Below are 26729 nucleotides of genomic sequence, written 5' to 3' on the forward strand. Positions count from 1 at the left end.
CTACACAGCAAGTTCCAGGACAGTCAGGACCAAACAGAGAAACTGGGTCTCGAAAAAAACAAACCAAAAAGCCAAAGCCAAAGCCAAAGCCAAACCCTGCTTCTTATGGCTACCCGCTCTTCAGCACGCAGCAGATTTTCAGGCAGATTTTTTAAAATGTTACATATCAAAGTTATACAAAGTCAGAAATGGGGACTGTATGCTGAAAGCAGAGTGACCATGCTTAAGGTTCACATACTTGAATCCTCTTCCAGGCCAATTATTATTATTTTTTAAATTTATTTATTTATTATATGTAAGTACATTGTAGCTGTCTTCAGACACTCCAGAAGAGGGCAGCAGATTTTGTTACGGATGGTTGTGAGCCACCATGTGGTTGCTGGGATTTGAACTCTGGACCTTCAGAAGAGCGGCACTCTCAACCACTGAGCCATCTCCCCAGCCCCCAAGCCAATTATTAACTCGAGTGGATTTGTAATCTGTTTGCAAGGAATAAAACCTTAGATGACACGCGGTAGAAAGCAGGAGCCGTATGAGTTAAAGACAGATTTAATAAAAGCATCCAGAGCCAGGCAGTAATGGCAAATGCCTTGAATCCCAGCACTTGGGATTAAAGAGTTGAGTTCGAGGATAGCCTGGTCTACACAATGAGTTCCAGGGCAGCCAGGGCTACTAGGAGGAACCCTCTCTTGAGAAACAAAGCATCCAGAAATCTTTCTTTAAAAAAAAAAAAAAACTCTGTCTCTGTGTCTCCGTCTCTATGTCTGTCTGTCTGTCTGTCTGTCTGTCTGTCTCTCTCTCTCTCTCTCTCTCTCTCCCCGTCTGTCTGTCTCTCTGTGTGTATCTCTCTGTCTCTCCACTTTGCTTGGACATGCATGCATACACTCGCATGCCACACCTCCCTCCCATAATCAAACTAGTTACTTTTCTTACTAATGTACACAAACTACTTAAGGAAGGAGGGCGGGTCTGGGGCGTGGTTTGAGGGAAGACATTGTGGAAGGCTGAGACTGAAGTAGTTGGCATGTCCTGCATCTGATTGTTCACTGTCATTGAAAAGGAAGCAGAGCGAGCGTGGGTTAAACCAGGCCTGGCTACAAAACATTAAAACCTGCCCCCAGTGACCTACTTTTTCCAGCTAGCCCCGTCTCTTAAAGGTCCCAGAAACTTCCAAAACTGTGCCACCATCCGGAGACCAAGTGTTCAGACTGAGAGAATTCACATCCAAATCATAACATGCATGATAAACACGCTGAAAAAATTTGCTTCCTTTATGAAAGAAAAACGACAACCAATAATGGACTACGGTGGTGAGTGGGCAAGCTGATGTCTCTGTGGGCTGAGTTTCTGTTCATCCATGAGTGCCCTAGCATTTGAGAGCTCTCTTGAGCAAATGTTTTCCAGGCCACCTTCTGTGGTCCTGACCGTAAATCCTTTCCAGAGCCAATCTCCTGCCAGCCAATGGAGCTTTGGTTACATTCCCTGTGTGTTCCTTCCCTTTTCAACTACACAGACGGACTAGGACACTCTTTCCTTGTTTCTGCCCATCTGCAGCTGCTAAGTCCGTGTTTGTGTGTTCAAGCATGCAGAGCGGGGAAGTTAACAAATCACCATGGAGGGTACAGGAGCTTGGCCAGTCTAGTATTTAAGCTACGAAATTATATAAAAGGCACTTTTGGAAAATCCCAGGAATAATTCAACCCCTGTAACTTGGTGTATACATAGTGTGTTTCCAATCTTAAGGCCTTTAAAGTCAGAACTCCCCCAATGAGGACATAAATTACACAGAAGATGGACTGTATAAGGCTAACTCATTTGTGTCATTTAAGACTCTCTGGGTTTGAGTTATGGAAATGAACGCTAGCTACTGCATGAAGAGAGGAGTCTATTATACAACATGAGACTTTCTTCCTTAGGCTGGGCAGCAGGCTCTTGGGAAGGGAAAAACCAGTGGGTGGGACAGAAAGCTGGTGGTCCCTCTACTGTTCTTGACACCTCAGCTCTGTGGTAGACCATGGCGACCAGAGAGATCCTGGCTGTACCCATTAGTCTTGCCCTCTCAGCAGGTAACTTGTCTTTCCAGCTCTGAGCAAAAAAAAAAAAAAAACCAAAAAAAAAAAAACCAAAAACAAAAACAAAAACCACCACCAACAACAACAAAAAAAACCCAACAACAACAACAAAAATAAAAAAATAAAAATAAATAAAAATTAAAAAAACAAAACCTGTAAAGAGAACTGGATTGGCCCAGCTCAGTGATCCAACTGGCTACAAAGTTGAAGTCAGATACTCATGACTTCTAGAAGTCCACTCTGAGACGGAGGCAGGTTTCAGAGATGAAAGTCTGATCAGGATATTTGAATAGGTCCATGGCGGAGGTATCTAAGCGCCCTCAATGCTGCTGGTTAAGAGGATGTGAAGTCTAAGAGGATTGTGAAGTCAACACAGCATTAAAGGAGTTTATTCAGAATTTAATATTTTAAAAATACATATATACAGTGGAAACTTAAGGGTTCTTTGGAGAGTCATTTGTGTTGGCTGGTGTTTCGCTGGGGCATACATGGTGGCAGAGTGTTTTCCTGAAGTGGATGCAGGTGAAAGGCTAAGGCAGACTCGTGAAGGAACGTTTCACTGAAGCAGACACAGAAGAGAGGATATTCTGCTAAAGCGAGCACGTGAAAGGACACTTGATGAAGGATTCTTCACTAACAACACTCATGTATGGATCTCCCTTACATTGCATGGTTGACCTCCATTTGTCAGGACTCCATAGAGAGAGAATGTACCAAAAGACTTGTGGTAGTGTACTGTAGTTTCTTGCTGCTTCCTTGGGCTCTGGGCTGATCTGCAGAGTGATGTCAGCTGAGACAGGCACATGTGCTGAGGCAAGACCCACTCATGGAGGACACGTGCTGTTTGGAGGGAGTATAAAAGGACTCCATGGACAGTGAGGGGAGGTGAACTAGTCTTGCTTATAGAGCTAGCTGTGCAATGCTGTGGGTCTCGAGTCTTCTCTGATCTTTGCTTCAATGAGAGAGGCACAGCTGAGAACTTTTCCTGGTGTCTCTCCGGGTCCCTCCTGCTGACTCTTGCAGAGGCTGAGGTCTGGCTGTCTCTGCTAGGTAGTGCCACCGCTGCTGATTCCACCTCCATATGAATGCTGGGACCCAAACCTGTGTGTTCTGGAAAAGTAGCAAGTGCTCTTAACTACTAAGCCTTCTCTCCAGCTCCAAGTTTAATGTTTAAAAGACTCTAGGAAGAATATAATACACAGCTTTCATCAAAATTTTTTTTTCGAGACAAGGATTCTTGGTGTCCTAGAACTCGCCCTGTAGACCAGGCTGGCCTTCAACTCAGAGATCTGCCTGCCTCTGTCTCCCAAGTGCTGGGATTAAAAGCTCAGCTTTCACCAATTTTAAATGGTGTTCCTAGTAGCAACCATCGCCTTAGTATGTACACAAATATGCTGTCTTAGTCAGGGTTTCTATTCAGGCACAAACATCACGACCAAGAAGCAAGTTGGGGAGGAAAGGGTTTATTCGGCTGACACTTCCATACTACTGTTCATCACCAAAGGAAGTCAGGACTGGAACTCAAGCAGGTCAGGAAGCAGGAGCTGATGCAGAGGCCATGGAGGGATGTCCCTTACTGGCTTGCTCAGCCTGCTCTTTTACAGATCCAAGACTACCAGCCCAGAGATGGCACCACCCACAAGGGGCCTTTCCCCCTTGATCACTAATTGAGAAAATGCCTTGCTGTTGGATCTCATGGAGGCATTTCCTCAACTGAAGCTCCTTTCTCTGTGATAACCCCAGCTGTGTCAAGTTGACACAAAACTAGCCAGTACATATGCATATACATATATTAACCAATTTTTAAACAAAATGTGATTGCTAATAAAAACTGACAAATTCTGAACCTAAACTTTCACAAATAGACAGCTTTCGACCACTCATTTAAGTAAGACAAATTAAAAGAAAAAAATTACCAAGCTCAGGAAAAATATTTTAAAAGGTTTTATTCTTACAGTTGTGAGGAAAAAAATACCTTTCCATATAGGTTGATTTAATTTTTTTTTTTTTTACATTTCTTGACTCTGTTACATATAGAATTATACAAGTGGAGAAGCCGGTGAAGATGTAGTTCCGGGTCCTAAGTAGATTAAGATCTATAGCAAAGTATAATTTTTAATACAAAATTTAGACTATCCCAAATCCTGTTAAAATGTTATATTTCCATACAGAACGTGTTGTTGTTTAAAGTTAAAAGCATTATTTTTTTGTTTTTTTTTTAGTTATAGAAGAAATACACGCTGACTATAAAAAAGACACACGAGTATTTAATGTTCTGCTACCAGTCATACAATCTTTAAAGGATTGATTGACTTATAACATTTTAGTGTGTGATTTCATTTTTAAAAAGTAGTGAGCAAAGATCTGAATGTTGCATGAGAAGAAAAATTAAGTGATTGTATTTTTAACTGTGATGGTTTGTATATGCTCAGCCAAGGGAGTGGCACTATTAGAAGGTGTGGCCTTGTCGGAGTAGGTGTGTCACTGTGGGTGTGGGTTATAAGACCCTCATCCTTCAGAAGACCAATGGGAAGGATCTTACTGAGAGGGCAACTGGGGACTGGAGAGATGGCTCAGCAAGTAAGAGCACTCACTGCTCTTCTGAAGGTCCTGAGTTCAAATCCCAGCAACCACATGGTGGCTCACAACCACCTGTAACGAGATCTGATGCCCTCTTCTGGTGCTGTCTGAAGACAGATTATAGAGTACTTATTTATAATAATAAATCTTTGGGCCTGAGCAAGGAGGCTGACTGGAGTGAGCAGAGGTCCTAAAGTCAATTCCCAACAACCAGATGAAGGCTCACAACTATCTGTACAGTTACAGTGTGTACTCATATACTTTTTAAAAAATTAAAAGAGAGAGAGAGGGCAACAGGAGAGATTGCTCCATACCCAATGATATATCAAGCTCATTTAAAGAAGCTGACCCATGATTTTTCCAGAAAGTTCCATAACAGCCTTCAGAATTTTTTCGAGGATGAATATAATCATCTTGAGAACCTTCTTGTACCAAAGGGAACTGAAAAGAAGCCACACGTGGGCTGGAATCGGCAAGACTATTATGTTGAAAAATTGAACGCCTGTCTGGTCAGAAGGCCTGGCGTTTCAGAGCAAATTCTCCCACATCTTCTACTTCTGCTCTCAAGATGTGAAGCAACTGAAGACAGCAAGCCTAGCTGGGCTGATCTCCAGAGAGCAGCCCAGTCCCTCAGCTCCCACAGAGGAGATCCCATCCCAACCTGCAAAACTATTTAGCACTGACAGCTTAGAGGGGATGGGATGGGATGTCACCAAACAGGAGTCGGAGCTGCATGACAAGGACATGGAGAAGCAGCCGGCGAGTGTATGGCTCAGACAGTGCACTTGTGTCACTAAGGGTGAGAGCCTGTCTCATCACTGGAGGCTGCTAGGACCTGGCTGACATCCTCAGGAACAATCAGAACCTGAGTTGCCTAAACGTTTCAGAGAACATTCTAGAAGACTCTGGTGTGAAGCTGCTGTGTGACAACTTTCTTCTTGATTATGATGTTTTGTGCAGGAACAGAAACCATGGCTAATACATTAACCCTCAACATAATTTTTAATTGTTCAAAAAACTCATACAGGGATTGATTGGGTGTTTTTTGTTTGTTTGGTTGGTTTTCTATTTGGTTTTTCCAGATAGGGTCTCTCTGGCTGTCTTGGAACTCACTGGTAGACCAGGCTAGCCTGCTGAGATAAAAGGTGTGCTCCACTACCAGGCTGGTTTTTTACTTCTCTGTAAGGAGATACAATTTTTCAAAAAGGTAGTCAAGACCCCAGGCTTTATGCCTTTCTTCCAAAGCATCTACCTCTTCAAGGCATTGCATGCTGCATTTTGTACCTGAAGTAAGAAGGGAACAGGTTAACAGACTGCGAAAGACATCAGGGGTGTTTCTAGAGACTCTCCTGAGGACTTGGTGGCTACAGTCCTTATCTCTCTTGTGTTGAATCTCTGTGCACGTGAATGCGTGGATGTGAGTTTGGCAGCCAGGGGCTGATGCCTGGTGTCTTCTGTCTCTCTGCTTTATCAATTGAGACAGGATCTCTTGCTGATCCCAGAGCTCATACCTGGCCAGCGAGCTTTGGGATCTCCCTGTGCTAAGGATGCTAAGATCACAGTCATGAACAAACAGGTCTGGCTTTGAGGTGTGTGCTGAGGATACAAACTTGGGTCTTCATGCAGGCACTTCATCACTACATCTTCCTAGCCCCTTCTAGCTTGTTTTTGTTTGTTTGTTTGTTTGTTTGTTGAGACATGGGTCTCATATAGACTAAGCTGGCCTTGAATTCACTATGTAAAAAGGATGACCCAACTTTCTGGTCCTCCAACTCCAGCCTCCCTAGTGCTAGGGCTACAGGTGGTATGGCCAGTAAAAAGGCACACTAGGGAGACTTGTCCCTTTTCTAGGACAAAACAGTCTCCCATAAACGGCTCTCTACTCTTTGCATTTTATATCCTTTAATTGCATGTACTACTAATAGTTCTGTAGCAACTCAACAGTTAACTGTTATCTTTCTTCATTTATTTTTATTTAATTCTGTTTTTTTAGATAGGCTTTTCTCCTTGGTGTTGGGAGCCGCCCTCACATTTGCCATTATAAGATGGCGCTGACAGCTGTGTTCTAAGTGGTAAACATAATCTGCACACGTGCAGGGGCAAATCTCCACCAAATTGGATTCACCTGTATCCTGGTACACCTGCGCAGCACTCAAGATGTTTGTGGCTTATATGAGGAAGTCAGGTGCAAGTCATACGACTTAGCTGCAGTGCCTGGCACCTTTGGGACTGCCGCCACACCCGCTCCCCACACCTTGGTCCAGCCTCAGGCTGGCCTTGAATTTTCTTTCCTCCCAACTCAGCTACTGGAGTGCTGGGATTACAGGTGTGCCCACCCTGCTTGATTTGCTGGCCTTATTTATTTAAAGAGAGCATAAGTGGGGCCAGGAGATGGTTCAGCAGCTTATGCATTCCCTGCTCTCACACAAGATCCAAGTTTGCTCACAACTGCCTGGGGCTCTGATGTCTCTGGCCTCTATAGACATCCGCACATACCCATACAGACACATATACACAGAAACATGGTTAAAATAATTAAAGTAAATCTTTAAAAGTAAACATAAGGAGTATAATGTCTACCCTATGATCAGGGTGCTTGCTGCCTGCCACCTGCCTGCCAGCCTGAACCAATGCACAGAATTGAGGGAGAGAACTGGCTTCCTGCAGGTTGTCCTGTGACCTGCACATGTCACATTCATACACACATATACATACCTGCACACACTTACACACACACACACACACAGACACATACTATACACACATATATGCTTACATGCACACATACACATATACATACACACGTGAATACATACACATACATGCACACAAATATCCATCCATACATACATACACACATGTACATACACACATATACATATGCACATAATATGCACATATACCTATATATACACACATACACACACAGACATACACACTTACACATATACATACACACATGCATATAAACATACATGCATATGCACATACAAACACACATACGCACACAGAGGCACATATGTATGGACACATGTAATAAAAAGAAACATTAACTTACCAAATAACCTTTTAAGTTCAGCAGATGGAACATAAAATGGTGGGCCTAGGAAAGAGAAGTGTGATGAAGAATAAGTTTCTTTTCCAACACTAATTCCAAAGACAAATAAATTCTTGGGGTTCACCTCTCAGCTTAGTTCAGAGATGTTATGGACACTTATTCTGTAAACCACTCAGGAATCCAGATAGGTGAGGATGAAGCATGCCTTTCTGGTTGTTTTGTTTTATTGTGGGGTATGTGTGTGGGCATTTTTAAAGATAGGGCCTTATGTAAACCCAACATGTAGGGAATCAAGGTGGCAGGGTCAAGAGTTCAGGGACTAGCCTGGGCTACATTGGCAGTTTCTTTTGCAAACAAAACCCAAGGAACCAGGTGTGGTTTCAGCACCCACCGAGTGGAGGAGAAGGAGCATTTGGGCCCTCAAAACTGGCTAACCAACCCAGCAACCTTCTCCCCCAAACAAGAAATCAAGAAGGAGGGGCTGGTGAGATGGCTCAGTGGGTAAGAGCACCCGACTGCTCTTCCGAAGGTCTGGAGTTCAAATCCCAGCAACCACATGGTGGCTCACAACCATCTGTAACGAGATCTGACTCCCTCTTCTGGAGTATCTGAAGACAGCTACAGTGTACTTACATATAACCAATAAATAAATCTTAAAAAAAAAATAAAAAAGAATTTGAAAAAAAAAAAAGAAATCAAGAAGGAGTCTTACAAAGTAAAAGTCTGATTATTGGTTTTAACTCCTTCATGAAAATAGGAGTCTGTCCAAGGAAAATATTAAGCTTCCTTGTGCAGACTGTGACTCAGTGGGAGAGACTTTGCTTAGCACTGCGAAAGTCCTGGGGTCCAGCCTGGGTGCTGCAAAAGCTTCCTCCCAAAGCAACAAGAAGCGGCAGATGAAAATATCCTTTCTAGGCAATCAAGACAAAAGAGTCAGGGCAGGGATGAAGCTCAATCGTAGGCTTGCCCAGCAGGCACCACACCCTGGGTTTGATCCCTACCAATGCCACGTACTACACAAGACAAAATGCAAGAGAACAATAGCAGCATTCAATAGACAACATTAAAAAGGTTAGCTAGGTGTGGTGGCCCATGTCATAGTCCAGGCACTTGGGAGCCTGTAGCACAAGGATCTTGAGTTTGAAGCTAGCCCAGGCTGAGCTTTAAAGTGAGACCTTGTCTCAAAACCAAAACCAACCCACATGACTTTAGAGATTTTTCCTACAGCCCCACAGCTCCTCATGCCTCCTCCTTGCTTGTCTGAATTCCTGTGGGGATGTATTTGAGTGTGCATCAACATTCGCCCATGCATCTACACCTCTGCGGACAGCACAGCCATGCAACGCCCGTGGCAGGGCAGCCATGTTTCTTTCTCTTAATCTAGGGCTCAAGAGCTATCTCTTTACATTAGGGTCATCCATCTCTTCCTTGTATAGTTTGAACAAAACACGGACGGAGTGTAAGAAAACCTGGATGGTGTGGAAGAGTCCACTGTTCTCATTAGCCCAGAATTATCTTCATGCACATAAGCAGTGTGCTTCCCGTGAGATAAGTCAGGGAAAAAGAATTCTTACATGTTCATAGAATTGAATCGGGGAAATTAGGCAAACAAAACCAAAACGAGTGTTACCTGCGTGTTTTGTTGGATCATAAGAAAGGACAGCCACAAGGTACTGAAACTCTTTTCTCAGTAGGGACAGTATTATATCTGCATAGCTAGAAAGAAGACACACAAAAAAACCATATGTTTCATTTCTCTATAGAGACTGGGCTGGAGGGGACAAGAGGCGATAAAGGAAGCCAGCATTTACTATCAACTGTACATTAAAGTCATCATAATCATATAAACCTGTGTGGCGATTTGAATGAGAGTGGTCCTCAGAGGCTCATACACTTGAACAGTGGTTCTCAGTTGGTGGAATGATTCGGGAGGTGTGGCCTTGTTGTAGGAGGTATGTCACTCGGGAAGGCCCAGGAGGCCCAGGCTTGCTCCTTCTCTGCCGCTTGCGTGGAGATTAGGATGTGAGTAAGCTTGCAGATACTGCTGCAGTGCTATGCCTGTCTACCTGCTGCCATGCCCTGCCATGGTGGTCACAGACTCACCCTCTGAAACGGCAAGCTTTCTTTTATAAGCCGCCTTGGTCGTGGTGTCTCTTCGTAGCAATAGAACAGTGGCTAACACCTGGCTCTTGTTGCCCCTTACCCAGGTTGGAAGGTCAGCCTGGGCTACATAATGAATTTGAGGATAGCCTTGGTTAGATTTAAGACCAAAAAATTAAAAAATAATAAAAATAAAAACAAGAAAGAGAGAAAGAAAGAAAAGATTTTGAGCAGAACCCTTCACTTTTTAACTTTTGTTTTGTTTTTATGTTTTCCGAGACAGGGTTTCTCTGTGTAGCTCTGGCTGTCCTGGAACTCACTTTGTAGACCAGGCTGTCCTCGAACTCAGAAATCCGCCTGCCTCTGCCTCCCAAGTGCTGGGATTAAAGGTGTGCACCACCACTGCCTGGCTCACTTTTTAACTTTCCTAATAACCCCTAACCTCAATGTAGACTCATTCTATAACCCATGCTGGCCAGGAACTCACTATGTAGCCTAGGCTGGCTTCAAATTGGCTGCAATCCTCCTGCCTGAGCCTCTCAAGTGCTGGGAGTGCAGATGTGAGACATCACAGCTGGTGTGACCCTTGCTCTTAAGAAGAGGCAAGAAGCGCCGGGCGTGGTGGCACACGCCTTTAATCCCAGCACTCGGGAGGCAGAGGCAGGTGGATTTCTGAGTTCAAGGCCAGCCTGGTCTACAAAGTGAGGTTCAGGACAGCCAGAGCTACACAGAGAAACCCTGTCTCGAAAAACCAAAAAAAAAAAAAAAAAAAAAAAAAAGAAAAAAAAGAAAAAGAAGAGGCAAGAAGAAGTATGTCCTTAGGATAACCAGACTGGCCTAGTCATATCTCTTGGGACTGACAGACATCAATTCTCTTGGAATGTAGACTTTCAATCAATCTCAAAAAAAAAAAAAAAAAAATCCAGAAAGCGGAGCAGGAGAGATGGCCCAGTGAGGGCACACACTGCTCTTGCAGAGGACCAGAGTTTGCTCCTAGCATCTACACTGGGTGGCTCATAACCACCTGCATGTTCAGATCCAGGGCATCCAATGCCTTCTGGTCTCCATGGGCATCCACCATGTGTGCATACGCGGGCACAGGCACACACACAGACACACACGGGGTGGGAGGTGGGCAGGGAGAGGTAGAGCAGGAGAATAGAAGGATCTAGACTCTCTGGCCAATCAGAGCTCGATTCCCTAAGCAAACCTCTACTTCGGTGTCACTGCCTGGTCATCCATAAACGGAGAGTGTCAGAGTCCACTAGACTGTCCTTCACTGCCAAGGGTAGAGGCGCAAATGCAGGAAGCAGCTGGGCCCAATGCCTGCCTTCCCTTTGGTCTGCATCGTGCTCTCTCCCTGCCATCTGTGGCTTTTTATTGAGCAAACCAAAACCCCTGGAGGGACTAACCCCAGAGAAACAGAGGAACATGCTGGAGGGGGCTCAGGCTATACCTACAAACTTAAAACATTTTAGCACAACTGAATGTGGTACACAAATATGGTGTGTTAGGAAGACTGAAGGGGTTTCGGTGACGTTTTTGAGCTGGTAAAGGTCACTGACATCATGTGGAAATGCACAGCATACACAGGAAAAGCGGTGTGGGCGTTTGGAAAGAGGCGCAAAGCAGATGCTATAACTTACGGCAAAAGCCACACCCTCTTCCCACCCACCTCTAACCCCCCCAATCATACCCCACCCACCCAACCCCCAGCCCTCGTCCCGGGTGCATGACGGGACTTCATGGACAGCTGTTGAAAGCTGAAGGCAAAGGAGCAGGACTCAAGTGATGGTTCAGGAGCAAGCATCACAGAGAAAAGCCCAGAAGATGAAGGAGGGTGGGGTGGAACACAGGTAGAAAAGTGAGCAGAGGGGAGAGGAGAGAGATTATCATTGAAGGAAAGAAAAGACAGATAGTTCTAGTGTGGAATCTTCTAATGTTCAAAGATTGGGTTTGGCTAGAGGCTTTACTTATGAAGCAATTAGTTTTTAATAATAATAATAATAATAATAATAATAATAATAATAAATGATAATAAACGGCGTCACTGAGATGGACCATGAACATTGGCTGTGTGTGAAGAGCCTGCTTCTGTGTAATGAGTAATTGAGTATCCAACCTGCCAAATTCAAGGAGACACACATGTGGTATTACTTACACGGGAAAGGGGAATTGCATTTTTCTCACAGGATTTCCTAATTTTACTTTCTAGTGAGGTTAGTTATAATTATGATCACCCAAAGTATCAACAAGTGCTCTTGTAATGACAGCCAGTAGCTTATAGTTCTCTGTAGTTAACATTTCTCATGGATTTCATTGCTCCTATTTGTCTGTCTGTCTATCATCTACCTATTATCTATCTACCTATCATCTATTGATCTATCTACCCATCTATCCATCCACTATCCATCTATCATCTATCAATCATCCATCCATCACCCATCTATCTATCCATTATCTATTATCTATTTATCTCTCTATCCATCCATCTATCATCCATCCATCCATCCATCCATCTATCGATCAACATAGTTTCATGGCTTATTATGAGGCCCAGGTTTGCCTCAAACTCCCAAGCCTTATGCCTCAGTCTCCCCAGTGCTGGGATCACCGGTGTGCAAGGCCACTCCTGGCACACATATTTTTCTTTGACTTGCCACAGCAACTCTTGGAGACCATTTAACATGAAGTTCTGAGCAAACTCAGCAGGTACTAGCTGCCTAACTTGGGACACATTTCTTTGACTTTAAATTTCTCATCTGCAAACTGGAATCATAGACAGCATCTATGTCACAGGGGTGTCATGCTAATTATATATATAAAACACACACAAAATACTTCTAACAATACCCTGCACAAGACAAGAGTCCAACTGGTGTTAGCGGCAGTTAGGTAATGAAATAGACTCGGGTGGCAGAGGGATAAACTGAGGCCTAGAGAACCACACAGTACTTTGGTCAGAGCTTGCAAAGTGACCCAGCCACTGGCTTCAAAGATACTTTAACTTTCCTCAGACTCAGCTCAACACAAAGGAAAGCAAGTCAACTGAAGAAACCAACTTACCGATCATGATCGCCTGGATTGATAGCCACTAATGCTCCTCTATCCCAAATCCTGTCAAACTTGCCAATGTTTGCTCTGCTCAAAAGAGAGGGGAAAGGTTGTTACATTCCATCTGAAAAAGGTCAAATCTCAAACAGGATGTCTGGGGTTCACCAAGGGGCATGCTGGAACATCACCCATCACCAAGGTCTCAGTAGCTCACGATTGCTTTTCTTTATAGACATTAGAGGGGTGTGCTGATCCACTTGTGGGACTGTCCACCTCCTAACTTCCATAGCATTCTGTTTTGCTTTGACTTAGAAAGAAGAGGTAGGAACCTCGGGCATTGATGCTTAGGCATTGGGTTTTGCCTGGTACCATCCTGCCTCCTGTGCCTTGTAATTGCCTTTGTCACAGGCTCAGGTGCCAGGTGGAAAACACAGTCTTCCTCTCCCTGCCTTCACCCTACCTGCTCTGAATCACAATAATGATTTTGAAAGTCCAGGACCTGTCCCCACAAAGCAGAAAGCTGAGGCTTTGGTAAGAGCAGATGCAAGACAATTCTTGAAGCTGCAGAAGTGCACAGGAGTAGTAAACAGATCTACCCCCATCTTATCACCTCCCAGCAGGGCCCACCTTCATTACTATTGTTGTTGTTGTTATCACTTGTAGTGAGAATTTCAGTTCCTTTAAAAATACAGAAATATATATTTTCGTTTTAATCCCAGATGTGGGGCTGCTTCAGATTTTTCCATAGCAGCTAACAACGATTTGCCTCATGCTCTAGCAGGGGCGTGGTTTTACCAGCTGCAGATAGTTGCTGCGAGTATATGATGTCTGGAATTCTGGGAATGTGTCAGAGGATATATAAATGCTAGGGCCCCAAGACAGTGGGTTGATGGCTGTTGGTGGGTTATGGTTGATTGCTGTTTGTGGAGAACTTGTGCACAAAGAGATGAGGAGAAGAAATTAAATATCCTGACTTCGAAGATTAAACTTGCCCCAAAGAACTCGATGCCCCTAATTAGCAGAAAATAGTCTAAGGATAAATTCTCTCCCTTTCCCCTCTATCCTTTCTCTCCTACCTAGTTTTAGGGGCTTGAAAGGGTAGATGAGGAGGGGTGGAGAAGGTTAAAAGAAAAAGGAACTCACAAAGTAGCCAAAAGTCCAGCTATTATTATTACTATTATGATGATGATGAGCTGTGTGTGTGTGTGGTGTGTGTGTGTGTGTGTGTGTGTGTGTGTGTGCAAGCACATGCATACTAAGAAGTACATGTGGAGGTCAGAGAACAACTTTCGGGAGTTAGTTTTTCCCTTCCACTGTGGGTTTTGAGGACTGAACTTAGGTCATCAGGCCTGTAGGACAAGTACCTTACCCTCTGAGCCATCTTGCTGGACCAAGGTTCACTTTCTCTTTGAAATAGCCCTGGCTGGCCTGGAACTTTAGACCAGCCTGGCCTCCAACTCACAGAGATCTGCCTGTTTCAAGCACTGCATTAAAGGCATGTGCCATCACTCCCCTTTAAATGAACAAACGGATGGTTCAGTGGATAAGCGCTAACCACTAAGCCAGGGCCATGAGTATAGGCATAACGTTATTGTGCACTGTGTATAGATTCTATTATTCAAATGCTGATTTCTCTGCTCCCATTTCTGGTTACAATCTGGACATGGCACTGTAATGATTATTCTAAGTATCCCCTCCTGGAATATTGTGTAAATATGGCTCCCCATTTATTCTCTGACTTGTCAATAAAAGCCGATCAGCCAATAGCTGAGCAGAGGAAAGAAGAGATGGACTTCCGACTCTAGTGAGGGGAGGAACAGAGAGGATTCACCGTGAAGAAAGGGTCAGAAGTCGCATGGGAATGCACCTGGAGCAGAGGGAGCCAGATTTAAAATGCAAGTGTCTCAGGGATTTTGGCTGGGAGGTAGCCAGATTAGAAGATTAGAATAGGTTAGTTAATTAATGCTCAGATATTGTGCTGTAAAGTTTGGTTAAATAAATTGTATAGTGTCTGTCTCATTTATTTGGGAGCTAGGCAGAACAAAGAAAAAAACTGTCATTTTTAAAAGATGCTCTAACACGCGAGTTCAGAGAGCCAGAACCCACGTCAAAGCAAGACATGAAAGCCCAGTGCTCCCGTAGTGAGCTGGGAGGTGGAGACAGGAGAATGCCCAGAAGTTTGAAGTCCAGTTTGAGACAAAGCGGCTGTGAAACTCTGTCTCAAACAGGGTGGAAGGCAAGAACTGGCAGCTAAGGTTGTCCTCTGACTGACTCATGTGCCACTGCATGCACACACTCAAACATACACTCACACTCTCACGCATACTCAGTCACGTACACTCACACGCACAATGGTGCAGACAGAGCAGCCAGCCACACAGACACACATGCTAACATCCACACATAGTTCACCCTGACATACTCACACGTCATGGGCTGACGGTTACACACACATGCCCATTCACTCTCTCTCTCACATACACATGCTCACGTACTCACACACAACGGTGCAAAGGTATCACCCAGTCACACTCACACTTACACAAACACTCGCTGCCACACTCACCCACATACTCACATGATGGTGCAGATACACAGAGAGCACTCGGTCCTACCTAGGAAGATCAAATATGCTGCAGCAGTATAAGGAAATGCTCCCTGAAGAACTCTGTAATGAAACAACAAAGAACAGGTTTTTTATACTTAATTAGGAAGTCTTTAAATGATCAAGGTAAGGAAACGGGACTCAGACAAAGCCAGGGAGATAGGGGACACACATTAAACACAATAAAGTTCATTAGGCTTTAACTGGACCTTATGTTTTCTTTTAAAACCTGGATGGGGGCCAGCCCAATGGCTCAGAGGGTAAGGTGCTTGCAGCTAAGCCAGGCAGGCTGGGTTTAATCCCTGAGCCTACATGGTGGAAGGAGAGAACGGACTCCTACAAGCTATCCTCTAACCTGCACATGTGCATCACAGTATATGCACACAGATATATATTCTACCATCTATAAATCTATTTCTAATATCAATGTAGCTATTATCTATCATCTATGTACCAATCTATCATCTATATGCTTAGCTCCAATTCTACCATTTATCTTTAATATATCATATCAATCAATCATCTTTTGTTTTGAGACAAATCTCACTACGTTAGCCTAGACTAGCTTGAATTCATGATCCTCCTGCCTCCACCTTCAGAGTGCTGAGCTGCCATCTGTAAGCTAAAGGTCTAGCTCACCACAGTGCATGACATGTAGAGAGAGGCAGTGTGTGAGGTGTAGCTAACCTGTGGTAGAGAGTGGCAGTGTGTGAGGGGTAGCTAACCCGTGGTAGAGAGCAGCAGTGTGTGAGGGGTAGCTAACCCGTGGTAGAGACACCCATCTGACACTTGTTTAACATTCTCATCTATTCATGGTAAAAAATATCAAAATAAAAATCAGGTTTCAGTGAGGCATGGAAATAGTTACTATAATCAATGCGAACCTTAAATACTTTGGCTCCAGCAATTTCGGCGAGCGGTTCTTCTGTGTAGGAAAGATTCTGTTCTGCAAAAAATTCCCGAATCCCAATTTCACTGATTTCCACACCAACTACAGTGTGGCCCCGATCTGCGAACCTGCAGAAAAGCATATTTACAGCAAAATAAAAACCACGATAAACAGGCATGTTCCCCCTGGCTGGAACTAAAACTCAGTATCAGAGTCCCTGCCATGCCTAAGGCCCCGTGTTGAAAATTTATCAACACAGAAGAGAGAGGAAATAACAAAAGAAATTCATTGTTTACTTTAATTCTAAGGGATCCATATATTTTTGCAGACATTCATATAAATGTGTTTGATTAGAGGGAATGATTTTCAATCCCTTCAAATCAACAATGGCTATTGATTAATTTTCTGTGATGATGGATACAGCTATCACTGTCCTCGACAAGACACAGCCATGGGCCATGCTGGCTACTAAGCACGTGGATGTGGCCAGTCCCATAGAGATTATTTAACATTTTTGTTTGGCTTATACTTAAATAGCCAAGTCAGGCATGATGTCTCCACCTGCTGCGGTACTGTGGAGGCTGAAGACCTTGCACTTGAGGCCATGCTAGACTATACGGCAAGGCTGTTTCAAAATTGAAAAAATGTAAGTAAATGAATTTTTAAACACTGCTACAGGTGGCTACTGGTTGACCCACTTGAAAGCCTGAGGCACTGAGTGCTTTCTGGCAGTAGTCTTACAATTTCCACTTCTTAACAATAAACGTGATTGGAAAAAGAAATCTTATTACCGAATGCAAATAGCTAACACCTTATTCACAAGCACTGTAGTCAGAGTTCACATTTTGAGGATCTTATGGTCGAAAGGAAACAGTAGCAGGTCCACAGGTATTGAGACACAGAAGTGAGTTTATATCAAGTCACACAAGCTCGTCAGCTTTCCTGTAATGCAGTGCGAGCCCAGGAAAACATGACTGCACTATGCAAAAGCATGCACAGAAGTCACAAGGCGGATGGGAACATGAAGGTTAGGAATCAATATGAAACCTTTGTGAGCTGGGCATAGGGGCACAGGCTTACAATCCCGGCACTTGGGAAGTAGAGGCTAGAGGGTCAGGAGTTCAAGGTCAGCCACAGCGATGTAATATGTCTGAGACTAGCTTGGGCTGCGTGTGACTCTGTCTCAAAGACCCACAAAAGGGGCTGGAGAAATATCACAGTGGGTAAGAGGAGGAGCTGCCCCGGCAGTTTCAGCACCTGTATCAGGTGGCTCCCAGTGGCCTGTAACTCTAGCTCCAGAGGATCGGATGCCTCTCCTGACCTGTACTCACGCGACATGCTGGCCAACATGTACTTAAAATAAATCTTTAAAAAAACATATCAAGACCAAAAGCCAGTAATGAGGCAAAGGCTTAATGGGTAAAGAGCTCCCTGCATAAGCATGGGGACCCGAGTTCAGATCCCCAGCATCCCCAGAGAAAGCTAGGCATGGCAGCCATGCCTGTAAGACCAGTGCCGAGAAGGAGAGACAAGAGGACCCTGGCTTGTCAGGAGAACCCAGGTTCAGTGGAGATCTTCTCTTAGAAAATAAGGGGAAGAACAATAGAGGAAGACGGCTTGTGTGGACTTTTGGATCAGACGTGTGTATCTGCGTGCAGATACACATGTATAACACACACACACACACACAGCTTCAGAAGGTGGGTGTTGGAGAACCTTCTGTTGGAATTGCTGTGGAGTACTGGGATGAGGAAAACCAAATAGGAAGTTTCTAACACCATGTGCAGAGGGGCAAGGCTGGGCCTAGGGTACGCTGGGGTAGCGAGGCGCTGTTTGAAGAGAACACATATGCATTTAGTATTATCAATATGCGGCTTAACTCATCTCGACAGGGTTTGCTTTTGACCTGACATCGTCATCTTCGGATGGAATCGCAGGCGCGCAACAGTGATGATCACGTGATGCTCCTCTCATCTATTAACTGGGAACGAGACAGAGTGTACCTATTATCTATCTACGCAAGAGCACACGCTCCCACTGTGGGCAGAACGTGGGCTCCTTATTGTTAGAAAGGGAACATGCTAGTAACTTGTCTCGCAGACGGCCCAGGGGATTTGTACTCTGGCAGATAGAGACGATTTCTTTCATTCTCCATGCATGCTGCTGGAGTTACAAAATACAAACAAAGAAGTTATCCAAGTTGACTGGATGTCTTTGTACTTACTGCCCAGTCAACACATGCAGGGTAGCCCGGAATACAAACAAGGCAAAAGGGAAACACTAAAATAACGTTCCTCTTTCATTTGAATGCTTTTTGACCTCTTCCTGCTGGTTAGCTGATGTGCTCATACCCAATGCCTGTCCATACACAGAGGTCAGCTACAGAAGTAAAAAGTACTTCTGTACTGGTATTAGAATATGGCAACTTACATGCAATGACAGTAGCTTGACTCTGCATTTTTATCTCAGTTATTATTTTGCAGTTTAGGGGAATGAATCCTGAGCCTGTGGCTATCAGGCAAGTGCCCTGCCATTGAATCACATCCCCAAATCCTTGATTTTTTAAAAAATATAAATGGATTGAGACCCCTAAAAATTCAGTAACCACACCCAGCTAGCAAGCTATATGGTTTCATTAATGTTGCCTAAGCTCTGCGCTCTGGCCGCAGTTACCATTTCTAGAGTTATTTTCTCATAGTTTTCAAAGTCACTCTTCTGGTTTGGTGAGAGACCATTAAAACATAAAACATGTCTTTAATTCCAACACTTGGGAGGCAGAGGCAGGCAGATTTCTGAGTTTGAAGCCAACCTGGTCTACAGAGTGAGTTCCAGGACAGCCAGGGCAAAGAAACCCTGTCTCAAAAAAACCAAATAAATAAATAAATGTCAGAACTCAGCTTTAAAAAAAAATAAAAATAAAATATTATTTGCTTATTTTAAATTTTTCTTTATGTGTATGTCTCTGGGTATGTTGTGTCCTCAGAGGGCAGGCTTAGCTATAAATTGAGCCAGTGTGGCTTATAAAACTTTTACTCTATTAGAGAATAAAATCCAGATGCATGTGTGCCTGCTGAGTAGATAGCTGTATTTCCATAGTGGGCAGAACATTTTAAAGTAAGGCTATTCTGCATTTATTAACATTTCCTACCAATCTCTTGTTCTTTCCTCTTAGTGAACATTTACGTTTTTTAACATTTCAGTTTTTAAGTAACCATACTTCTTGGAGGACGTGGCTGTGGCTGTGCATTAATCGTTGGCAGTAGCATTTCGTGTAAAAATAATCTCTAGGGTGGTGACTCAGGCTAACCTTGTAGGAACAGTGCCTTGTGAGTTCTGTTTGTAGAGGACTGCTTATAGGAACCACTAGTTTTATAACAGCAGTTCACAATAACAAAATCTCCTATTTGTACGTGGGAGGAAGGGAGAGCCGAGCTGAACTCTGCACTATCAACACTGCCTTGATAAAAAGGGTTCACCATAGCGTGTTTTTTGTTGCCTTCTGTTTCAAACAGCCATCATTACTGAAACTGCTCAGCCGCTTATAAGCGTTAATCACATACAAAGATCCAGGAGACATGAAAAAGGAGGCGAGGCTTCCCATTTGGTTCCCAACTAATTCACTTCCTGATTGCCAAGATCACAGGTGTGCACACCACCTTGTTTTAAGTAATGCTGGAAACAGAACCCAGGGCCCTGTGCATGCTAGGCAAGGGCTCTCTCAACTCTGCTAACTGCTCAGCCCCTCTGCCCTCCCCGCCCCCAACAGTTTTTTTCCTTTTCTTACTTTTTTTTTTCTTTCTTTTTGGCCTTTGAAACAAAATATAGAAAGACAAGGTCATTCCTGATTCAGTTTGTCCTCTTATTGTTTAGAGATAGTATCTCTAATTTTATAACTATCACCTAAAAATAAAGGCACTCTTTTACTAAGAATGGGATTTTGTTGCTCTTTGTATGTTAGGTTACCCGGCCTTTTTGAGACAGGGTCTCCCCTAGTCCAGCAGCCCTCTTGAACTTACATGTAGCCAAGGCTGGTCTTGAACTCCCGATTCTCTTGCATCTCCCAAGTTCTGCTATTATAGTGTATACCTAACAGATCTTTTTTTTAAAAAAAACAAAACAAAACAAAAAACCCTACACATACTCTGTTAAATATTCATCCTGAGAATTGCTCTGCCAAAACTAGCTGACGCTCACTTGTGCATACCATTTCATCTCAACGGCTTTTCCACAGAGGGGGAAAAACACTCGCAGTCCACTCTGGCCTTTAAGAAATGTATCCAAATGCTTCTTCAACAGCCTGGGGAAGAGAACAAAGTTACCACAATGCTTGCTTTAACTAGCCCAGAATCACAGGAAAGGGGAGAGGAGAATTTATGACACTCTGAACTTTTGCATTCATTATCTCAGTACTCTCAACATTGTAACAAGCAGGTAATGTTAATTATTACAACCTCCGGGTTACACTCAAAGAAACAGGTTAGCTAAGTTACTTGCTTCACTACGCAGTTACTTAGTATTACATATGACTAGCAACCTGGAGTTTTCATGACTGGAAAGTAAAAACTGCTTATGTTGCCTTGAGAAATACATTTGGAAAAGTCTACATTTATATTTATATTCTTATTTTTGTTGTTACGTGAAAGTGATGTTAAGAAGAGGGGTCTCTAAATTTATGTATTTTCAAAATATCAGAGAATATTCTCTCAATAAACTTAACTTTTTCCTTAATTTTAGTTAAGTTAATTTATGGTGTGTGTGTATATGTCTATGTGTACATCTATCATACACATGTATGATGTTCCCATGTCATAGCACATGTCTGGAGGTCAGAGGACAGCTTTCAAGAGTCAGTTCTCACTTTCCTTCATGTGGTGTTTAGGGACAGAACCCAGGCTGTAGGGGTATGTGGCAAGTGCCTATATCTGCTGAGGCAGCCTGTGGGAGCTCACCCTTGCTTGCCCTTGCTTTAGAACATAAGGAGACAGAAAGTTAGATGTTGTTTCAGTATCTGCTGCATGTATAAGCACCTGTGACCAACGTGAACAAAGTGAGGGTGAGCTTTAAGAAGAAGATATATTTCATATATCTGTAAATCAGATTATTGCACACTGAGAGAAATCAAAGTATGATGTGCTATGGGTGCTTTGTGATTCCCTAACGATATGAGATGACAGTGTGTCTGAAAAGAAATGCAATAATGTATTTGTGTGTTACTTTTATTTCAAAGTCAGTTTCTTTTTTCTTCTTTCCTCTCTCTCTCCCTGGAGCTTAGCACTGGCCTCAAACTCACTTATGCAGCTTCAATTTCTAATGCTTTTGTTTCCATCTCTCAAACGCTGATATTACATGCATATGCCACTGCGCCCAGTTTTGTTCAGTGTTGCAGAACAAACCAAGACCTTCCTTCATGCTAAGGTCTCTCTACCCACCAAGGTACACACCCGCTAGAGTCAGTTTCTGATTAAAGCATTTCTCTGCCAGAGACCAAACATGTCTTACTGATGCCCTTGCTCCTGATGGAATGAGATGTGACGGGTCACCCACTTCTCTTTCCAGTCTTCCAGGGTTAGTACTTGGTTCTTTTGTACCTCAGCATCAGGGTGCTCTTTCATATCAAGGGACATGGTACCATCCACGGGTTGTAGACAATTTTTGTCTCTGAGGTTGGTGTCTCCAGTGCCTAAGTGGAAAGACATCTACAATGATGTCATTCAGGAACATTGTGATTCTATTAATGAACGCTACAAAACCCTCTACCTAGGGCAATAGCTTTAAAAACACATATCAGCATTAAAGACAGGAGAGTCGTCACATGCCCCCAGTACTTGGGAGATAGAGGCAAGAGGGTTATTGCAAATTCCAGGCCGACATGATCTATATAGTAGATTCCAGGCCATCCAGGGCTACGTAGCAGGACTCTCTCAAAAACAAATAAGATATGAATGGCAGCATGCCTTCAATCCCAGCAGTAGTTAAGAGTACTTGTTGTTCTTGAAAAGAACCCAGTGCAATTCCCAGAAACCACAAGGTGTCTCGTGGCTGTCTGTAACCCCGTTGCAGTGGATCCAATACAGGCAAGACATTCGTTCATATAAGGAAAAAAAAAAAAAAACTAAAAAAAAATTCCACAGTTCCAACCTGCCCTTTAAATCATTGGTGATCATATGTCTTGAATCTGTGAACCAGCAAACATGTCACAAAGGCAGTAATGTAAGGAAATGTCCTGTTGTTGCATGATTTAGCTTCTGTGCTTAGGATTAAAGAAGGACCATCCCCATCAACTCTGGGAACGGAAATGCACTTCACAGCCAAGTATTTGCTAACAAAAGGCTTTTCCCTGATGCTCATGTCAGGGGGCAGAGTCCAGCATTCTGAGAGGTCGGAGGGAAGTATGGGATTATTGTGGATACAGAAAAGCAAGAGAATCGCTCTCCTCCCATCTCCACTCTCTATCAGAAGCTGTGATGCCCAAAGGTGCCCTACAGAAACAAGGGCTCTCCTGAACACAGAAGAAAGATCTTTAGCCCACCCAGCTCTACCTCACCGAAGCTGGGGCTGTTAAACACAACCACTTAGCTGTTGTAACAGCGCCTCAGAGTGGTGCTCACTGATCATTTTTTGAGAAAAAAAAAAATTCTAAAAACAATAAAGGTGCAAAGTACAAGGTTGAGAAAAGACAGATCCGCAATAACTCCCACTAACAAACGTTTACGTCCAATATGCCTACCTAAAAAACATCTTTTTCTGCCTAGGATTTTTTTTTTTCATTTTTAACAGAGGGTCTATCTAGAACTCACTATATAGTACAGGCTGACCTCTAGCTCGCCCTGATCCTCCTGCCTCAGCTTCCTCGTACACAACAATGCTTGGGTTCTGCTTTAGTTTTATTTTTGAATTTCATTAAACTGAAAAGCTAACTTCACTGAAGTCCACAAATCTCCAGGATGGCTCAGTATTTTACACGTGGACATTGTTATCTGAAACACACCACTAAGCAAGGGGCTACTTAATACATCGGACTCAAAGCATTTCTAGTCTGATCATTTATTCCCAGTTTTTGCTGCGGTTATCGGAACCCCTTTTCGGGACTCAAGTAGCTGGGTCATCCATGCTTTTCGGGAGCCCCATTCTGAAAAAACGCTGTAACAGGCTCACACAGTCTTAGCAGATGACCGCCTTTACTACCGGTTGAGAACTTACTTACCTTGGCTGCAGCTAGCTGCTTACCTCTCAGACACTAGCCCGCCTTTGTAAGCCGGGAGCTGTGCAAGGACTCACAGGCCCCGCCCCAGGGGCGAAGGCCCCGCCCAATGTGGTCTGATCCCACCCCGGAAAAGATTATCCAGGCTCCGGTCCTATAGGCCCTGCCCGGGGCGTGAGAACTCTGCCCAGGACACGCAGGCTCCGCCCAGCGTGCAGACCACGCCCAGGGCGCGCAGGCCCCTCCCAGGACCCTGTGACCCCACCCAGGCCGCCCAGGCCCCACCTTCAAACCTAAGCCCCGCCCCGAAGCAAGGTCTCCGCCCAGAACGCGTAGGGCCCCGCCCTTAGCAGCTGCCGAGATTGCGCAGTGGCGGAAATCATCGGGGCGGGGCGAGCGCCGGGACCCTCCTGCTCCCTGGGCCTGTGCGCTCCTCCCACTCCGGGTCACGGCGTGATAGGGGCGGAAGCGGCGGCGGCCGAGCTGCTGCAGCTGGCAGTGCGGATCAGGCCGTCCGGTGCAGCCCGGTGCAGCCCAGGGCAGCATTCGCCCCCTGGCCAGCGCTCTGAGGTAGGGACTCGAGCCTCACGCGGGCGCGCTTGGGGGTGGCGGCGGGCTTCGGGTGACAGCTCCGCACAAAGCGGCCGGCTGTGTGTTGAGCCTGGTCTGGAGGCGCGCGCGTTCCCCGGGGCTCCCCGGCGTCCCGCGTTTGGAAGGGGTGGCGTGGGGGACCCTGTGCAAGCCGGGGCTTCCCGCGCTGGGCTGCGGGGTTGCGGCGCCGCGGGCTTTCCCACTCGTCGCTCTCTTGGAACCCTGCAGGGAGCTGCTTGCGCCTCGGCCGGGCGGAGGTGAGTTGGGCGGCGGCTGCACCTGGCACTCTGGCGCCGGCACCAGCTGCGGACCGGGTGGACAGGACCCCAGTCTGGATTTCCACTCTGGGCTATGGGAACCCCGCAGCCTGGAGGAGGGGTCTTACTCTGGGATTCCACCCAGCGCTGTAGGGAACCCATCTACATGGAGGCAGGACCCCTTTCTCTGCTCCCACCCGGAGCTGTAGGAGCCCCTTAACGTAGAGGAGTTACCCCACTGTAGGAATCTCTTAGCCCAAAGGAGGGAACCCCACTCTGGGCTCCCACTCGGGGCCGTGGAAACCACCCCCCGCCAGTCGCGAAGAGAGACCCTAGGCTGCGGTCCCACTTGCGGACCAGGGAACCCCGTAGCCAAAAGGAGGGACCCTATACTGTGCTCCCACCAGGGACGTGGAAACCCCGCAGCCAGGAGGGGGGACACCAGACTGCCTTCCCCACTCAGGGTGGTCGGGAATCCCCAAAGCTTGGTAGGAGGGGCCCAGGCTTCCCTTCCCGCTCTGTGGTGGTGAGGAGAAACCCCACGCTGGGCTCCTGTGTGGGGCAGTGGGAGCACCGCGGCCAGGAGGAGGGATCCCAGGTTGCGATCCCCACCTTGGGCAGCGAGGCGCCGTCAGGTTCGCTGGTGTAGCGGATACCTTGGGCATCTGCCGCGAGGGCCGCTGATGAGGGCTCAAGCAAGCCTTCCTTGGGATTGCACACCACCAGGTCCCGGTCCATATGGCTGATAGTCGGCGCAGCTGGCCTGTAAGAGAAGCAGGCCCAGCTGCAGAAAGTTGGGGTTGAGTGATCTGGAACCCAGCCACCGAGGCCCAAGTTCTCGAGCAAGCAGCAGACCACGCCAGGTGTGGGGAATCCCTTTCTTAACCCAGGCACAGCTCAAAAAGCGTTGGTTAGTCTTCAGCCTCCCAACTCAAAGCAATCCTTCTGCCCCAGCCTTTCTGCAGCAAATACAAAGCCACCAACCACATCTGCTTTGAATGCTTACACAATATATTGTGGAATCCTTTCGGAGGTTTTCTTCAGAGGGTATGTGAGAAAATTCTCTCGTCAATAATTGTCTTCCACACGGGGAACAGTTGAGAAAAGACGCAGGGCAATAGGGAATTAAGAATTGAATTATTGGGTTGGGTGTTGAATATTAAATTATAGCACTGGGTCTGTATTTCCGTAACTCAGTTTATCTTGGGAATATGACGCACTCAGCTTGCCTATTTTAAATGACCCATGGAGATTTCAGTTTCTTTCATTAACAGAGAAGTTTCTAGTAGTTTGTCCTGTTCTTACAAGTAATGCTGCCTCCACCGTAAATTTTTACTCTTATTTTCGATTCTTTTGAACTCCAGTTTTTATGAATTTTATGTGTTGGTGTTTAAACTCTTCAATAAACTACGTTCAGAACACCTGGGAGTTATTTAAACATAATTCTAAATACTGACATATTTGCATGTATATTCACTTTTAACACTTTTTTTTAACCAAAAGAAAACTAAAACTCTTCATTTAAAATTAGGAAGAAATAGACTTATAAAACTTGGACCACGAAACTCTAGTCAGTTAGGTGTCTTCACTGAAGAACCAGGTGGGAGGGAGCAGCCAGAGGCAGGGCTTCCACCTGCAATCCCAGCATTCTTGACACAGGCAGGAAGATTGCCAACAGCTGGAGTGGCCAGGGATCCACGTAAAATCCCCGTGCTAACAAGAAAACCAGGTAGGTAGGGAAGGGTTCACTGTGCTTGTTACAATAATACTTTATTTCTAGGAGCATGTTTTAAAACACACTAGTTTGCAAACTCGCAACTCACATTGTTTTCCCTTCGCTCTAATGAAGACCCAAGGACTAAGCATCAGTAAGATGCAGGCTACATTCAGTGCTTAACAGAGTGGGAGCACACGACCCTCTCTCAGTTGAATAATTAAAGATGACGATGCACTGCCTTAAGAACTTTCGGTCGGGTTGAATAGCTCGTACAGTATGCTGCTTTCTTTAGACATTTCTTGATGCTTATTTGTGTCTTTTTTCCACTGTTCGGGTGCAAAGATTGGAAACTTCTGGAAGTCGTGCTTGGTTTTAGGAGTCATGCGTTTCTGGGTTAGGGTCAGTGTTGCGTGAATCAATGCAGAGTTCTTAGGTTCCTGAACCTCACGCTGAGCTTCAGGTTCGCTACAGTACTTGTACATACTGTGTGTGTGACTCTGTGTGTGACTGCGGAATACATGTTTTACATGTAAAGAAATCCATGTATTTTTATGCATGTGAAAATCACACTGACGTGAATGGTTAAGTTAGATGCCCTTTTAAAA

The 26729-nt window shown here is 44.9% G+C and overlaps 2 protein-coding genes and 1 pseudogene across 20 annotated transcripts in view; 2 read left to right on the forward strand and 1 right to left on the reverse strand.

The window, feature by feature from the left end:
• Nucleotides 1-2445: 2445 nt before the first annotated feature.
• Tpmt (thiopurine methyltransferase) lies at nucleotides 2446-23797 on the reverse strand. 11 transcript variants are annotated; one of them, XM_030247242.1, is made up of 10 exons: nucleotides 23586-23784; nucleotides 21858-22038; nucleotides 20563-20655; nucleotides 18265-18339; nucleotides 16354-16486; nucleotides 15480-15532; nucleotides 12877-12951; nucleotides 9341-9426; nucleotides 7711-7755; nucleotides 2446-3182 (listed from the first exon to the last, which is right to left on the reverse strand). In XM_030247242.1, the coding sequence occupies exons 4-10, from the start codon at nucleotides 18330-18332 to the stop codon at nucleotides 2716-2718; spliced, it is 927 nt and encodes a 308-aa protein (XP_030103102.1). In that variant the 5' UTR covers nucleotides 18333-18339; nucleotides 20563-20655; nucleotides 21858-22038; nucleotides 23586-23784; the 3' UTR covers nucleotides 2446-2715. The 11 variants fall into 11 exon arrangements, with proteins under 11 accessions (XP_030103102.1, XP_030103101.1, XP_011242701.1 ...); XM_030247241.1 differs by having other exon boundaries at nucleotides 18238-18339; XM_030247244.1 differs by lacking the exon at nucleotides 2446-3182 and adding an exon at nucleotides 4070-5936 and having other exon boundaries at nucleotides 23563-23768.
• On the forward strand, nucleotides 4805-5445 carry Gm18807 (predicted gene, 18807; annotated as a pseudogene).
• A 34-nt stretch (nucleotides 23798-23831) lies between the features above and the next one.
• Kdm1b (lysine (K)-specific demethylase 1B) overlaps nucleotides 23832-26729 on the forward strand; it is a 41907-nt gene continuing 39009 nt past the window's right edge. For 4 of the 9 annotated variants that reach the window (XR_001780773.2, XM_006516913.4, XM_006516914.3 and 1 more), the window contains exon 1: nucleotides 23931-24129. The gene's annotated coding sequence lies outside the window, so the exon portion shown is untranslated. Of the gene's footprint in view, nucleotides 24130-26729 lie in introns of all 9 variants that reach the window. The other 5 variants (XR_003950446.1, XM_006516915.3, XM_006516920.3 and 2 more) reach the window with 3 other exon arrangements.

The sequence above is a fragment of the Mus musculus genome, chromosome 13, assembly GCF_000001635.26.
Source record: "Mus musculus strain C57BL/6J chromosome 13, GRCm38.p6 C57BL/6J".
Classification (NCBI taxonomy): domain Eukaryota; kingdom Metazoa; phylum Chordata; class Mammalia; order Rodentia; family Muridae; genus Mus; species Mus musculus.

What these genes read in the sequence shown, in the direction of transcription:
- Tpmt (XM_011244397.2), bottom strand. Translation starts at nt 22,054, where the DNA reads ATGTCTTTCCACTTAGGCACTGGAGACACCAACCTCAGAGACAAAAAT. An exon ending in CTGGAGCCAAAGTATTTAAG is followed by an intron (nt 15,533 to 16,353) that starts GTTCGCATTGAT and finishes GTTTCATTACAG; the next exon opens with AGTTCTTCAGGGAGCATTTC. An exon ending in AATCCAGGCGATCATGATCG is followed by an intron (nt 9,427 to 12,876) that starts GTAAGTTGGTTT and finishes TCTTCTTTCTAG; the next exon opens with CTATGCAGATATAATACTGT.